This window comes from Empidonax traillii, unplaced genomic scaffold (genome assembly GCF_003031625.1).
Source record: "Empidonax traillii isolate 1590-97213 ecotype Southwest subspecies unplaced genomic scaffold, ASM303162v1 scaffold1095:size333308, whole genome shotgun sequence".
In the NCBI taxonomy this organism is placed as follows: Eukaryota; Metazoa; Chordata; class Aves; order Passeriformes; family Tyrannidae; genus Empidonax; species Empidonax traillii.
Window position 1 is genome coordinate 223,759 of NW_020956288.1, and position 16,660 is coordinate 240,418.

Sequence of the window (16,660 nt, forward strand, 5' to 3'; positions counted from 1 at the left end):
AGAAGAGGTGGAAGGAGAAAAGAGAAAAATACAGATGGAACAACATGACAAATTGCCAACCAAGATGTGAGACTGACTCATTAAAATAAGGGTGGTGTAACTAAAACTGCTGAAGCACAGTTCAGTAAAGGCCTTGCTATGACCAGATCACATAATGAAGTTTACATAAGTATGAAACAATATAGTTTGCAATTACCCTGTATAGTTTGAGACTCTACAAATCTAAAATCCACATAATTTAGAAGTGGCAGAATAGTATTTGGAAACTAATAAAAGATTTGACTGTGGGGATATGTTGCTGAGATGGTAGGGGTATAGTATGAAACTCCTTCAATGTGAGTACAAAAGGCAGTTAAGAAAAAAAAGAATTTATCTTAAGCGTATACATTCTAACTGCCAAAGTAAAGTTGCCAAAGCATATTTCTTATGTCACATTTGCACTACCTTTGTTTCAAGGATAGGTTGTATATCTCAGGACTAAATTACCATAACGTGTTACAATTTCCATGTAAAATAGTTGTGGAACTGTTATAACTTAAAGTTAGGTACTAAAAATAGATATGATTTCATGATGATAAATACAATTTTTGTCATTAGTATGTCTGCAAAGACTGACATTTCATTTCGATTAACTATATTGCTCAATATAGTACAGGAACACACAGGTTAAGAGAGCAGAATGGAAAACACACCATGTTGCTTCAATAATACAAAAACTTACTGGATGACAAATATCTCCTTGCGTCTAAAGAAAAATGAAGAATATCTGGAAGTAAAATCCATTAACACTTTAGTATATAAAAAAATTAATACTATTCTTATTCAGCTAACAGTTTGGAAACAAGGTAATATTGAAGATCCATCAAGATCATTTATATGAGTTACAGTTATCACAGTGCATTGGCTATGGTTCTGTCTTCGGAGGATTTTTCCACTGTTACTAGCAGGTACTAAACAATGCTATCTGAACAACAAGTGTCCCACACACAACACATCACATCCGCTACATCAGTGATTTCCAGATGATTCACAGTATGTTTTCTCATCTGTCACAAGCAGCCATCCTTGTGTGCTCTATTTTGGACAGGTTTGTACAAGCAATCTTACTCTGTGCCACACACATAGACATATACAAAAAGCCCAGGTCAGCAACTAGCAACCTTTCATCTTCCAGCTATTCCTAACCTGCAACAATAGGATGTTTGACTTCTAGGGCAAGATTAGGGCTTCTCATCTTTAAGAAGACTGCCTACCACAGTGTTTCATCTGTGACACAGCAGGGAAAATAGTGGCAGGTGAGGAATGTTCGCCAAACATTTCTGACTCAGTTGGATGCCCCATATCATTAAGAATAATAGTTATATTTATTTGGTGAATAATATCCGTATTTCTGGCAGTCAAGGAGAGTGGTTTTCCTTCTGATAAATATCTGCAATAAGATTCCTTGTCAGATAGAAAATACAAAAAGCCTGGAATTGCCGAGTGGACCTTAAAGGAGTAGATGTTAGGATTGCCAGTACGCTGAGCTCCACAGAAACCCAGATGTTATGCAAATTCTTTGCTTAAAAAAAAAAAAGAAAGCTTTTGGAATGTCAATTAACAACGACAGATTTGTTAATGAATTAGTAGACTTGTTCTGGAATTAGTTGACAGTGATTTCTGGGAGTTTGGCTCTTTCAAAATACTTATGTATGTTTTCAGCCTACAGAAATACTGTGCCATTAAAACCTCAGAAATTCTGCATGTTTAAAAATATGTAACCCTTTTTCGGCTAACACAATTAAACAGTGATTTGCACTTAGATCTTTATCTTGTTGTAAAAAGAGCTTAAGATTAAGTGATTTTCTAAAAGCTAGTGAGAAGTGTCTTGAGGATGGAGGTCATTCTTTGAAAAAGGATCTCAGTGACCTGTGTAAGTAAGAACAGCACAAACACTTCTAAACAAGCAAAGGTCAGAAAGGGGTCATGGCTACAGACCCTTTGGACTACTGTTTTGCCTAAGGAGTATGCTTACCGTGTAAATCTCTCATCCTTCAGCTCCAGGTCTGCCACTGTGATCAGCTGATCCAGTTTGAACTTAGTGTCAATAATTTCAGCATCTCGCGGGGAGTATGTGCCTCCCTCTTTTTGCTTTTGCCGAATTCTAAACAGAAAATAACGTGAAAAATAAACATGCAAAAGACTTAGGGACACATGTGTCAATACTTTGGTTTGACAGGCTGAAACTGAAAAATGGTTGCTGAGAATCCTTCTTTGGCCTTTAGTCTCTTCCTTCCAACAGTTTAATTTAGTCAACGAATGTAACTGCAGTTACACTGTCTAAAATTCAGAAGAAAAAAATCTCCTGCTATATTATTTTAGTTTTCCAACATAAATTCTTTGGAATTGTCTGAGTAATGCAGCTGAGCAAGAACAGAAATGATGAATGAGCAAACTAACATTGTGTGCAGTGCCCAGCCTGCTTCTTTACATGGAGATTCTGTTCACAATTTGAATTAGAGCTCAACTTCTCTTTCATGTGTGCTACCTCAATGTATTTCAGTGATAAAGTTATTAGCAAGACAGAAAATAGAATTTAGAATATTTACTTCATATCCAGCTATAAATAGTGTTAGCCATCATGATAACTGCAACCAGCTGACACTGATCTGTCAATAGAGAAGTGGCTTTGGAAATTTAAGGTAGGCTTCCACTGATTTGCCCTATGGACAAGTTGGGTTTTCTTCATCTATGGAGTTATCCTCTCTAGTCTTTGTGTGTCCCTCCTTAAGTTTCTACATAAAAGACAAAAAATTCCAATCAAAAACCAACACATTTTGAAATGACAGAATTGTTCCATTTCTGAGACCATTTCAACTCTTCTTTAAAACATTTTTGAGTGTTTTCAAACACACTATGGCAAGGATACATAAATCTCACCTTGCAAAAGCATATACTGCAGCCACCAAAAGAACAATTGAAAGTATACACAGAGTAACAGCAAGGATAACTTCTACAGATCTTCCAGTTAGTCCTTCACCTGCAACAGAAAGTGAAAAGCTAGTATTTCATAGATTCTTTAGAATTTTTTCATTTCTGACAGTGTGAAATAAGGGAATGATGAGAGACAAACTCTTTTTGTCTCTGTGCAACTGGATCTGTTTTGTGGTGGCTGAAGAGGTGGTTCAGAAGGAAAAATATAACAAAACCAGAAACAATTTATGTAGAGGTTTCTGAGCATTGCTGATCTGTGTAATACATAACTTTAATAATACATGGCTAAAGCTACATGTGTAGCCATCCCGTGGGGCTTTTCACTTTTACCTGCTCAACACCTTGGCCTGACCTAAGCTCTTGCTTCAGTCTCTGTGCAGCCAAGAACAGAGGAGGACTACTCAGACTCTTCAAGTGGAAAAGGCAGAGCACAATTCTAAAGCTATGAGACTTGCTGCCACTGAAAAGCACCAAAAAAAAAAGATGCTATTTTTAGAGATATTCTAAGGGTGCTGAAAGAACCCTACTAGTGACCAGATCGGAACTTCTTGGATTAATCTGCCTCACTGACCATTAATTCATGCTCCTTGTTTATGCGAATTGGTGATATTGTCAAGAATAACCACCAGTAGGTCAAAGGTAATCATAAAGACCTCTCTGATAATCATCAGTCCTTCCAGGTGAGAATGAAAATTCATTCAGAAACTGATAAACTACTTAGATTGAAGTTTCTAGGCCTTTTTTTGAACCTCTTTAGTGTTAAATTTCTGAGACTCATTTTATTTCCCACCCTTCCTGGTAATCCAGTACCTATCTAAAAAAACCCCTCATCCTCTTTTTCCCTTGGGTAACAGTGAAAATAAGTAAAGCAACAGAATCCTACTGCTGGTATTGTTCACCTATGTTGACATTCACCTTCACTGCTGATCCACTGTAGAAAACCTAGTTCCTGTTTAGCCCCAAGAAGGGAGAGAAAATGTACTGCTTCCTGCCATATGAAACTGAGTTTTCCCATTCAAAAAACAACTTCCTCCCAAGGACACACTGGAAAACACTGTAGTCCTGGCTTTGTTTATCTCAAAAGGCTCTGGCTTTGGATTAGAGAATATGTGGCAGATGATCTGGACTGATGTTCATGGAGGAACATCATTCAAATTCAAAATGATCCTGATTTATCTGAAGAAATGATCTTAAAACAGTAGAATGCAATTTTGTAAGATGAAGTGCATGGTTCTGTATGTAGGTAGGAATAATCAGATACAATAAGACAGCATAGTAAACAGTAGGTTAGGTAGATATTTATCAAAAGAAAGTATGAGATTAGTGTAGACCAAAACTAACATGGATAAGATATATCACGCCTGTATGAAATTACAGGCAACAGGATTCAGCAGAGTTTACAAAACACCTGAAATAATTCTTCCACTGCATTAACAAAGTTTTAGATGCAACACTGGACACTATAAGGTAAGAAAAATTTCGGCCGGGGAAAGACAAAAGAATAGAAAAGCAAGTATATACAGAAAAGTTTCAATGACAAAATGAATGAAAAAGTCCGTACCACTCGCTTATTACTGTGATAAGGCAAAGATGTTAGAAATGTGGAAGAAGGGCAGAAGAATATACAGAGGAACCTCTACAATGGTTCTGTCTATTTTGCAGTGAACAGTGAAGTCTGTGTTAAGCCCTACAATTAACATCAGTTCAAACAATACCAGTGTTATTAACCAAAACAGTGCTGGCAGAATACCCACCAAGAATAAAAATCTCACATTTTTTCCTACTTCTTTGCACTAGGGAAGGACTACACTTGTCTGTGTAGATATGTTGGTAGAGATGATCATGGGCAAGGGAAGGAGACAAAACAGAAAATATCACATTATATAATTCTGAGCTGCTGCACACAATGCACGATGATAACAAAGTGCAAGAATAGAATATATTGTCAATTTCTATGCAAAAGGCAATGTCAGGAAATCCCATTTTGATTATTTCTTATCCCATCAGCTTTATATTTCACATGGGAAAAGTACACTTACACAACTTACCAGTTGCCTCACAATGATTTGCTGAACAAACTACCAGAGTTTACAAAAAGGTTATAATCTGCCTTGATGTATTAGAAGTTTAAACAGAATTTATCACCACATCTTAATTATCTCATGGAAAAATGCTGACCTTTCCTTGTAGTATGGACATTATTTTTGCAATGTCAGTCATGAGTTATGAAGAAGAAACTCCACCTCTCCAGCTTAAGAGGAGGGTTGTGGTACTCTGAGTATGGTTGAGTGGGTGCACCCTATTAAAGTGTATCTTTTACTATAATTAAAAAAAAATTATTGCAGCTGTGTATTCCAGTAATTTCTGCTTCAGTGTTCTTTCCTAGCAAAATTCCTGTTGTTTAACAAGCACATCTGACATCTGTCACAGAGAAATCTCTCAAGGTTTCCATATTTTTTTCTACTGCAAATTATACAAGGTTAGCTTTCTGATTTTCCAGATCAAAGACCTATCTATTCTATTCATAAATTTAGAAACCAAAATAATGTAGGATACCTTGAACTGTTGTGAATACCTCTGCCAAAATTTAAATTAGTGTTTTATTTACTAAAGTGAAACTGTAATGTTGGAAAACCACAAATTTCAGTGATTATTATGAAAGAAGTTAATTGATTTAAAATAAAATTGCAATTCTGATTTCAGGAACCATAAACTTTTCTTGGAAAGAAGCTGATGTTATGAATGTAATGTAAGTAATTGGGTCACAGAGATATCTAAAAGCTACTGATTTTTCTTATCTTTTTTCTGAATTAGGCCTCTAGAGCAAGCTCAAAGTTCACATAATTAAAGATGTTCTGGAAGAAAACACTTGGGCAAGGTTCCTTATGTTATGTGTCTCCAGAGATAATGTGTCTGAAAAAATCTATTTTCCTTATTCAATTAAGATGACATTGGTAATGGCATTGCCTGTGCTGCATCCTTAAGATCACTTAAGTGTAGCAACTCCATCACTTGTGGTATACCAGTTTGAAGCTGATTTCACAGAACTTGTAAAAAAATCACTTAAAGAACTTTTCATTATCTATTCTATGTAAGTTTTGTTTCTTGTTGTATGGATGAGGATGCTGCAGTCTGGCCTTAAAAAGCATTGCTTGATGTTCAAGTTTAGCACAGAAGGCATTGGATGTGTATGAGGAGCCATGGATATCTGAGGAACGTATTCCTTGTTTTGTTTTGTTTTGTTTTCCTATTACATTTTGTTCAGCATACAAACAGATGGTGCTTATTTATCATCTACAAAATAGAAAGTGTCACAAATTTTCAGTAAAAATACATAAGCAAATGAGTTAGAATATCTGCCTGCCACTAAGTATTTCAGACTTTTCTGATAGAGAGGAGAAAGTTGCCCAGAGAGCTGTATAGAATTAGACTCATTTCCAGTAAACTTGTTTTCCTTAACTGGAACACTATCTTTCACTTACTGGGCAAAATAATAGCTTAATTGACTAATAACTTTTAAACTCAGAACATATAAAGACAACTTTTATGTTGTACTTTCCAAAATATTCAGGGCTAGATAAATAGGACTAGATCCTTTTAGAATATTGAGGTAGTGAATTAGCATTTCATGGTCTTCAGTAGCAGATCATGTAACAAATTTCTAAAATGGATTTGATGAATAAGGGAGCTCATATCACAGAAGATGAATGCCAAGTGAAAACTATGTGCCCACTAAAATTCTTCTGGGTACTCATGCAGTTGTCTTGGGATCCATTTTCAGAAAGTCCGGGCTAATGCTTAGCTAAGTTTTTGTCTTGAAAATATATTAGAAGAACTTACAGATCTTATTACAGTTTGCTATAAGAGACATCATTTCCAATTTTGGGGGTATATCAACACAGCCATGAAGGAATTATGTTGTATTTCAGACTAAATAACAGCTGGTCTATTGTCCAGTGACATTGGAACCAGATGGATTCTATTATACAATATTAATTTATTAATTCACATGGGGCTTCGTCTGTATCTAAAGATGAAGGGCTTAGAGGGTCATGTCCTCAGATAACCTGCCACTAGGCTCACTGGAAAATAACCATAGAATAATTTAGGTTGGAAGAATCCTTTAAGATCATAGAATCCAACTGCTAACTCAACAAGTTAGCAAGTCCATCACTAAACCATGTCCCTAAGTGCCACATCTACATGTCTTTTAAATGCCTCCAGGGATAGTGACTCTACCACTTCCCTAGGTAACCTGTTCCAATGTTTGACAACTATTTCTATGAAGAAATTTTTCCTGATATCCAATCTAAATCTCCCCTGGCACAACTTGAAGCCATGTCCTATTTCTTGTTGCTTGGGAGAAGAGATCAGTCCCTACGTGGCTATAACCTTCTCTCAGGTAGCTCTAGAGAAAATAACATCTACCCTGAGCCTCCTTTTCTCCAGACTAAACAAGTCCAGCTCCCTCAGCTGCTCCTCATAAGACTTGTGCTCCAGACCCTTCACCAGCTCTGTTGCCCTTCTCTGGAGAAGGAGAACCTCTGGAGAAGCTCTAGCACCTCAATGTCCTTCCTAAGGTGAGGGGCCCAGAACTGGACACAGCACTCAAGGTGTGGCCTCATCAGGGCTGGGTACAGAAGGACAATCACTGCCCTGGTCCTGGTAGACTACACAGTTTCTGATACAGGCCAGGATGCCTTTGGCCTTGGCCACCAGGGCACACGCTGGCTCATGTTTAGCTGGCTGTCAACCAGCACTTCCAGGTCCTTCTTCCCTTGGGCACTCTGCCCAGGGCAGTCTTGGGGCACTCTTTCCAGGCACTCTGTCTCCAACCTGTCGTGCTGCCTGGGGTTGTTGTGACCCAAGTGCAGGACCCAGCACTTGGTCTTGTTGAACCTCATATCGTTGGTCTCAGACCATGAATCCAGGCTGTCCAGATCCCTCTGCAGAGCCTTCCTACTCTCCATCAGATTAGTCAGTGCTCCTGCCCAAATTGGTGTCATCTGCAAACTGACTGAGGGTGCCCTTGATCCCCCTAGTCCAGACCATCAATAAAGACATTAAACAGGACTGGCTAAATACTGAGTCCAGGGGGAACAGTTCTAGTGACCAGCCACCAGCTGGATGTAATTCCATTTAACCACCTTTCTTTGGGCCTAGCCATCCAGCCAGTTTTTTACCCAGCTAAAAGTGTACAACACTAGTTCTACATCCACCACAGAAGGAAACAGCACAAACAGTAGAGCTTCTGGAAGAGCAACATGGTGTTTTTATTGGTATAATTGAATCTCTGCAAATGAACTTTGTCAATACTGCTTCTTCATTTAACAGTCCAGACTGAGGTAAAATCTCTTGACAACCTCAAAAGGATATACAAGGCAATAAATATGTTTCCTCAGCCATTTTGGTCAAGCTAGGTCCAACAAAAATAGAGATCATTTACTTATTGGAAACCACTGTACTAAAAAGAAAAATGGAATTGTCTAGACCCTTGGAAATAGAGAAATACTTAAGTAAATGACACTCTCCTTACCTAATGTTTTGATAGGGTCAGAATAGTCAGAATCTGTAAACTGTCCTTTAATGTTAGTTGCTCTGAATTTAAATCTGTGAAATAAAAGCAAGAAAACTAATGAAATAAAAGTTTATGTGCATTTTCTTAAATATTGTTTCACTTAGAAACTAAAAGCTATTTTTAGCTTTAGTATAATATAAGTTGAAATCATTATTCATCTGCAAAAGGGACATTATGACAGGCATTATGGACTGTTAATATCCTGAATGTCTTAAAAAACCCTATATGAATTACTCATCTTGAATTTGGGTTTGTATATTTTAAGAACTCAGTAAGCATCTTCTGTTGCTTAAAAAATTTTGTAAAAAATTTGTCTCCTATATTTATGCTCAGCCAAAAAAAATTAAAATTAGAAACACATGATGATTATTTCAATCTGCACCTTTCCTAATTAAAACACATGTTTTATGTGTTTGCCTAAAACTATATTTCACTTTAACCCTTCTCTTGGAGAAATTGAGACAAATGTACTTACAGGTACTGCTTTCTTGGTTTCAGTGGGCCATTACATATTTTATCTTGACTACCTGGTATCATACATGTAGTATCAGCACCTATGACATATATCTCTTCTTTCCCACTCAGAACTTCTTTTCCTTCTACACATGGTGGGTTTGGAAAGCCTTCATTTGTAAAATATGGCCTTGGTCTGTTGAAGTAGGCATCATACCACTTAGTAACATTCCCATCATGCTGAGCTATTGTCAAGAAAAGAAATAATAGATACAATTTACATTCCAGTCAAACTGTAATTGAAGAAGTTAAATAGGAAAATAATTTTTTTAAGAGCTTAGCATGTTATTGGTGCCATTTACACAACTAAATCTATAGCTGCGTTTGCACTTGAACACTAATTTCTTATACTATCCACAATACATGTTTTATTATGTCTGAGTAAGTCAACAGTTACAAAATTTGAGGGGAAATGTCACACAGGAGCTCTGCCTGTAGAGGATATTACTTGTTCAATGCACTTGACCTTGAAAATGAGCATGGCTAGCTAGCAGAGACAGTAAAAAGTGTTTACTCAAGACAGTAAAGATTGTTTCATAAATTAAATTAGTAGATTTGCATAAGTGGATGATACCCAGCAGCTCATGAGAAAATCTTCAAAATATTGCTTAGCATGGTGTTTGCATATCTCATTTCAGTAAAATCTTCACTGCAATAGTTGTGAAGTAGGATTAGTGTTAAAATGCAAGATTCAGAAAAAGGTGACACATAATGCAAGTTCGCTTGATGTGAATGCTTTACTTCTATACTTTGAAACCAAGGAAAATAAGGGAATTAAATACCTGAAATTTGTCCTTCTTAGGTAAAGTAAGCCTGATCATATGATGTCCTATCATAAAACTCCCACTCACATTGGTAAGCAATTACTCAAAAGAGTTTCACAGCACTGTTCATACGAGTAAATGTTCATCAGTCCATACAAGGGAACAAACATTCTTACCCATAGTCTACAGAAGGACTTATATAACTTTCTCTGCCCACACTATGAAATGGAAATAACAACTGCACATGACTGCATTCTTTTACAGGCAGCACTAATAGTGACTGAAGAATAACCTTGCCAAAAAGAGAAAGGTTTCAGATTTTTTTGCCTTCACAAATGTCTAATACTGGGTCTTATTAAAAAAAAAAAAAAAAAAAAAAAAAAAAAAAAAAAAAAAAAAAAAAAAAAAAAAAAAAAAAAAAAAAGAAATATAATGACAAAAGTAAGGACAGAATAATATTGGTGGCTTCAAAGAGCATGGATGACACTTCACTGGCAAGTGCTCCCAAAATCCAGTACCCAAGCCATAGGTATTTTGAAAGGTACTTTGCTCTTGGTGCTATTGTCATAGCTAAAATGACTTTGTTAGCTCTTTTCTAAAGGAAAATAAATAAAAAAGACAAACAGCCTGAACCTGATAAAATTTTCTAGAGAACTTATAAAATCCTACCTCCAGCTTCCACAACAAGAACTTGTATCTTCTTGATAGGGCCATGATCATCACTGTAATAACATATTGGCATTTTGATTGCAATTGTTGTAGCTGTGACGAGTAATGCCCCATCAGTATCATAAACTGGTACTGGTTTCTTTTTAGGTCTTGGTGGTTCTGTTTTTAAACAAAGATATACCACAGAGTTCTGTTTTACAATATTTTCACTACAGGAACTTTGTTCAGGAACATTTTGTTATGCATGAAAAATCTCCAGCATGTTTTCAGGGATGACCTAACATTTTACTTAATAACTTAAGACTCTAAAAACTATATTCTGCTAAATGCCTATGTGTATCAGTTTTCAATTAAAAGAGAAAACAAAAAGACTGCGTTTTAGTTTTTCAGTTAATTTCACTTTGTTTATTTTGACAACTGTTATATTGCAACTTAGCATTACCTCTGTCATATTCTAAGCTGTTCACTGATGATAATTAAAATATTGAACTCAATATGGTTACTTCATTGAGTCTGCACATGCTTTACAGTATTGTTCAGATACAAATAGCAAACGATCAGTAGACATGCAGCAAAATTGAACACTACAATTCAATGCTATTCCTGTTCCTGCATTACGTGGCTTCTAAATAATAGCCAAAGGCACACAGCTGTGTACTCAGCAATTTCTTCAGCATTTATAGAGATTTCAGATAAATGGTATTTTATGAGACATACCTTTGATATCCATGGTTATTTTCAATTGAATTTTCGGCCCTGCACCAGCACCATTAATTGCATACACCTTAAAAAAAGAAACACTTGCTTAAAAATTCTTTGTAAGAGCTTCATATTGGCCAATTCTGAATATATTTGAAGCAAATATGAATGCCAAAATACTCCTTTTGTCATTCACACTTTGCTAGAACTTACTTTACAATCCTAAGCATAGTAACACTTTGTCACTTGTAATGTAGCCCTTATGAAAAGGAGAAAACAAGCCCACTTAAACAGTTATATTTCTTCCTCTTATGTGTATATGACTAAAAGTCAGTTTCTGACTATTTGAAAGTACTTTATGCATATACACCTTAGCAAGCTCCTCTTGCAGAATTAGACCTTTCAGGGGAGCCAAGTGAGCAATGCATGTAGTGAATTAAGAGAGATTTAGTCCTGTGCTTGTGACAATGTGTCACAGACTGCTTTGCTACTGCACAGGAACTGGTCATCCTCACTAGAGATGTGTCCTGCTCCCACTCACTCTACCCTCTTCATTGCTTCCCTCATTCCTCCGATTTGCCTCTCTCTGCACCCCAGCTAACATTCTTGGCATGGAAATCTCATATTCAGCCAAAGTCTGTGTTCCCTATTCAAACTAATCTCACACATATCAAAGGAAAGAATCCAAAGCAAAACTATAAATTCTTACGCTGACATTATAGGTATTTCCTCCTTTTAGTCCTTCTATCATGGCAGTGACTGACTGATCTTTTGTTTCAATGACACTAAGGTTGTGGATCTGGATGGCAGCGGGATCATCTTCATTGTAAACCATAGCTTGATACACTTGAATATTTCCGTTTGGTTCAGATGGTGGCACAAACGTTACTTGGAACTTTGTTACTTCATCTGGTATCTTCTGAAAAGTTATGTTGTTAGGTGGGTCTTCAGGCACTGAAACAAATATCTCGATTCACTTAATCAGTTTACTACTATTACTATTAGAGTAAAACCAGCAAAATTAAAAATCATATTTTTTTGCATATCAGTATTATTCCATTGATATTTTCTGGGTTTTATTAAAAAAATCTCAAAAATTTCTTCTGATTACCTACTCAGAAAGCCTGAAGGCATCATTTTTCCTTGAAATACATCTGGGGTAAACAAACCCTGGCATGGGTTGACAAGCAAGAAGCAAGTGTCAGTGAGTATCCCTTTCTGAAAGCCCTCTGTCAACAGCAAACTCCCTCCCAACATATAAACAAGCCACTGTACCATCTAACAGTCTATGCTTATCACAGCTAACTCTTTAGGAAACAATTTTCCACTAGCTGATGCCCAGACACAAACACAACATGCATTTTTCCCAGTGGTAGTTTCTTGTCAAATGCTTATTCCAGTAGCTTATTCTCAAGACAGCAAAGGTATAAATCATTTTCCCAATGTCCCTATCTGAAAGAAAAGGCTGTAACATTCTTTTCAGGCAGCTAAATATTTATTGCTCTACCTGAGCAGACAAGTATGTAGCATGACCTCTAAATAGTGAAATCAACACATAAGGCTGAGGATTTAGATGCAATTCTCATACTTTCCATTTTTTTAATATCAACCAACAAATGCTTACTCAGGGTTCTCTGGAGTAAGTTTGTGTAAACCAGTCCTAACTGAGCTATATGCCAGGCTGTACAAACCAGATGAGACAGGGTGAGATGAAAAAAAAATCCTCTCTAAGGTTACTGCACCTCCTAATGTTTCACACATTTAAATAAGAGAAAAGACTGCCAAAACAGGATATCACAGGATGTTGTCTGTTTCAGGATAGACCCAGCTAGCACCTAATTTAATCTTCTTTAATTTTTCCACAGTAAAGCCCATACCACCTTTCAGGGATATAAACAGGTTATGAAATCCTTAGAATCTTACTTATTAAAGGCATTGGAGAGATACACATACATACTCATATCGTATCATATGATTAGGGACCTTGGATTTTCATACATCAAAGGAAAGATAAATGATAAATACAATCACTGTGTAGTATGTTTAAATCTGAAATTAACCTTAGTATGTAGCTAAAAAAGCTGACCTTCCGCTGACCTCACTAGAGACACAGTTGATAAGTAGTTCAAATGAAATAAAACTTTAATACCTTTTGAAAAAATATTTTTATTCAAAACCAGCAAAAACAGTAGAGCATAACCATGATCTTTGAATGCAAATTTAGGACTGCATCTTCCTCATGTACATCTATTTATATTTTTCTAAGCAAATCCCATATTCTAATCTAATATCTAATATTTTTAAATATTAAAGAAAAAATATTGTGAGGACAAATCTGTATTAAAAGCACACCTTGTGTTCGCAATTCTTATTTATTTGTCAAATGAAAGAGAAAACTGCACAGTTTGTTCCATACAACGTAGAAAAAAATACAAACCTGCTTCAAAAGTGGAGACAATCACTGGAGAACTAGCCTTCCCTTCTAGGAGCGCAGCATTAACATCCCCCGTAAAGGCAATGATTACTACAGAATACCTTGTAAATGCTTTTAAATTAGAAATTTCTAAGACTTTACCCTCATCATTTGTCTTCAAAAACTGAGCTTTATAGTTGCCATTATCTACCTGTAAAAAAAGGAACAGAGTTAAAAAAAAAAAATAAATGTTACAAGGCTTGAAACACCCAAACCCAGGAAATTATTATTTGAACATCTTATTTAACTTCGATTCTTCCCCTTTTCTAAGGAGTTATGTAAAGGGTTCACAAGAAGTCTCTAGCTACCAAGACTAGAAAGCTGCACTGAGGAATACACTCCCATCTCACCCATGTGTTGCCTCTCTGTCATGTTCTGTATAACGGGGTTAAGGAAAGGGGCAATTTGCTTGGTGCTGTCCTTACAGCAAGCAAGCATGAACTAATTTGTACACACTGGGCCAGGGGAACTGTAGTGACCTGAACTGGGAATCAAACTAGGCAAAGATCCAGAAGACGAGCAGCCATATAGTAGAAAATTGTTTGGAATACAAAACCAACTAGAAAACGGGGTGGCTTTTTATAATGTGTATACAACTGCAGAAAGTGCAGTTCCTCTTGGGATATATTAATAGAAGCCCTTTATATGAGACAGTGAGTAAGGAGTAATTCTCTCACTAGAAAAACTGGAAAGCAGAAATATGTAGGGTTCAATCTAGAAAAGGGGGGATGGTAGGAGACTTTGAAATATATTAAAAAATCATGTAAATAAATTGAAGATAATCCATTGTTTACAGTGTTCATGAAAACAGAAATTTTACTTGCACAAAAAAAAATTAGAATTAAAAATTACATGATCTACAATGATATACCTAAATAAGTAACTAAAACTCTGCCTATAAGTTTAGCTAGAAAATAAAACAATCTATTGAGGGTTGCTGAGCAATTTTCAAAACCAGACATTAGAGGGAAAGTGTAATAAATGATTTGTGAGGAATACTTTAGGTACATTTGTTTCTGTGTTAGAGCTGACTATGGGTTGGATTACATTTTGGGCTACCTATCATCTTTACATGTCAAATAATCTGTAGTTCTGTAGACAAATCTCTGTTGTTAGACTTTGTATCTAATTAATCACTTCTAATGGTAGCCTCAAAAAAGGAGAAAAAGGAAAAACGGGATCTTTTCTAGTGTTTGATCAAGTATCATTTTCAAAATTTTATTTATGTCTATTCCCATTACTTCACTTAATAATGTTTTTATTATTGTTTCTTTGGTGTGTAATTTGAAAAGAGGATTAGGTAGCTGTACAGTAGTTTTCCCACTGAACAAAATCAGTATTAAATGCACCTGATAAAACATTAGAATAGCTCAAGCATATCTTTTATTTGACAGATAGCCATATATCCCCACTGAGAATTAACCTGAACGAAACTTTCTGATGGATAAAACAGACATTCATTTCCTGGGATAGCCATCAAGAGCTGAAACACTTTCTTCTATCTGACTATCAAAAAACTGGCATATAATTATTTATACAACAGCTACGATACAATCAGCACTACATTATTAAATTTATTTCTATTCTTCATGAAGTTTAATGGTTCAATTCCATTTTCCTTGCCCATTTCCAGGAATATTTTATTCAGGACTATTCTAATTATAGTAGACAGCAAGACAAAGTAAAACATGCCTCTGAGGAACAATAATGAAGGAGTACTTTTTAGTTTTTCTGATCTACAAAACTGCAAGGAACATCCTAGTAATTTAAACAGAACCCTAACACATTGAGTCATGAATACTAATTACTAACTTTCAGTACACAGCAGAGTAGAAACCTGAATTATTCTGTTTGGTGATCCTATTTTTATAAATCCTTAAAGATACTCAGTTAAAAATAAAAATGAGTAAAGTTATACATACAGGCAGTTTGTGGAATTTGGAGTCTTCATAAAAATTTCCCACTGGGACTATAAAATATAAACTAAAATTTTCACTGAAAAAGATTGTGACAGCTTTATTGGCCTTTAAGAAAGAATAGATTTGTCTGTCTACTAAATTTCTACAGAACTGGCACCTGTAGTTACTGATCATTAGACAGACAACATCTGATTACAAGGAATCCATAGACACAGAGCTGATTACACGAAATACACTGGGGAAAAAAACCAAACAAACTCACTTTGTGAAATACAAAGCAAATTCTTCCAAACTGAAGATTTAAAACAGTTTCCAAATGCTGGCAGGTTCACACAGAATAGTCCACATTCTATAGCTCATCTTGCTTTAGGAATTTTACTATAACTTGTATTGAAAAGGTATTTATAATATTTCCAGAGTTTTGAAACAGATTATTATTTAGGAATTATCAGAGAGAGGAGAAATTTTTTAAATACGAATGGATTAAATATTAAATACAAAAAAAATCAAGATTTGAAAATTGAATTTGGAAGTTTTATAAAAAACAAAATGTTTTTCTGTTAATGCTGTTTAGGCAAAAGTGACAGGAAGTTTTCAGGAGGAAGAAGTCTTCTCTAACTTTATTAAAGGAGAAATAAAACTCATTCTATAGTTTCTAGTGACCTATCCATTGGGCCAAATAACCATTCCTTCCCTGTAAGTACTCCCCTTGCACTCCTATATCCTTCATCCTGCCATTCTACTGCTGTAGGAACCATGTTTAGAACTGAATAAATTTCACTCTACATCTTGTACAATGAAGTTAGAGGAAGAGAAAATTGCAGGACAACACATTAGACTCTCTTGTAACTTTTCTGAGTACCTTAAAAATGTTTTGTATTTTTTTACTGACCTCCTTCGAAATTTTGATTGCACAAGAATCTCAGCACTAATATGTTGGCATGTCTGTAATACTTTTGACAGACTCAGAAACATTGAAAATACACACATAATCTTACTCTCAGAAAATAAAAAGAACTTTTAAAAGCCTTAAATAGTTTGAAGTAGTCTTTAATTTTTTGTTTTGGTTTGG

The 16,660-nt window shown here is 35.6% G+C and overlaps 1 protein-coding gene across 1 annotated transcript in view; it reads right to left on the reverse strand.

Annotated features, from left to right (window-relative positions):
- PTPRQ (protein tyrosine phosphatase, receptor type Q) overlaps positions 1 to 16,660 on the reverse strand; it is a 103,894-nt gene that overhangs the window by 22,132 nt on the left and 65,102 nt on the right. The window contains exons 30-38 of the mRNA XM_027904819.1: positions 13,634 to 13,820; positions 11,906 to 12,150; positions 11,215 to 11,281; positions 10,498 to 10,656; positions 9,027 to 9,249; positions 8,510 to 8,583; positions 2,920 to 3,019; positions 2,015 to 2,143; positions 722 to 766 (exon numbers count right to left, since the gene is read on the reverse strand). Of these exons, the coding sequence (XP_027760620.1) occupies positions 722 to 766; positions 2,015 to 2,143; positions 2,920 to 3,019; positions 8,510 to 8,583; positions 9,027 to 9,249; positions 10,498 to 10,656; positions 11,215 to 11,281; positions 11,906 to 12,150; positions 13,634 to 13,820 (1,229 nt within the window). The remainder of the gene's footprint in view (positions 1 to 721; positions 767 to 2,014; positions 2,144 to 2,919; positions 3,020 to 8,509; positions 8,584 to 9,026; positions 9,250 to 10,497; positions 10,657 to 11,214; positions 11,282 to 11,905; positions 12,151 to 13,633; positions 13,821 to 16,660) is intronic.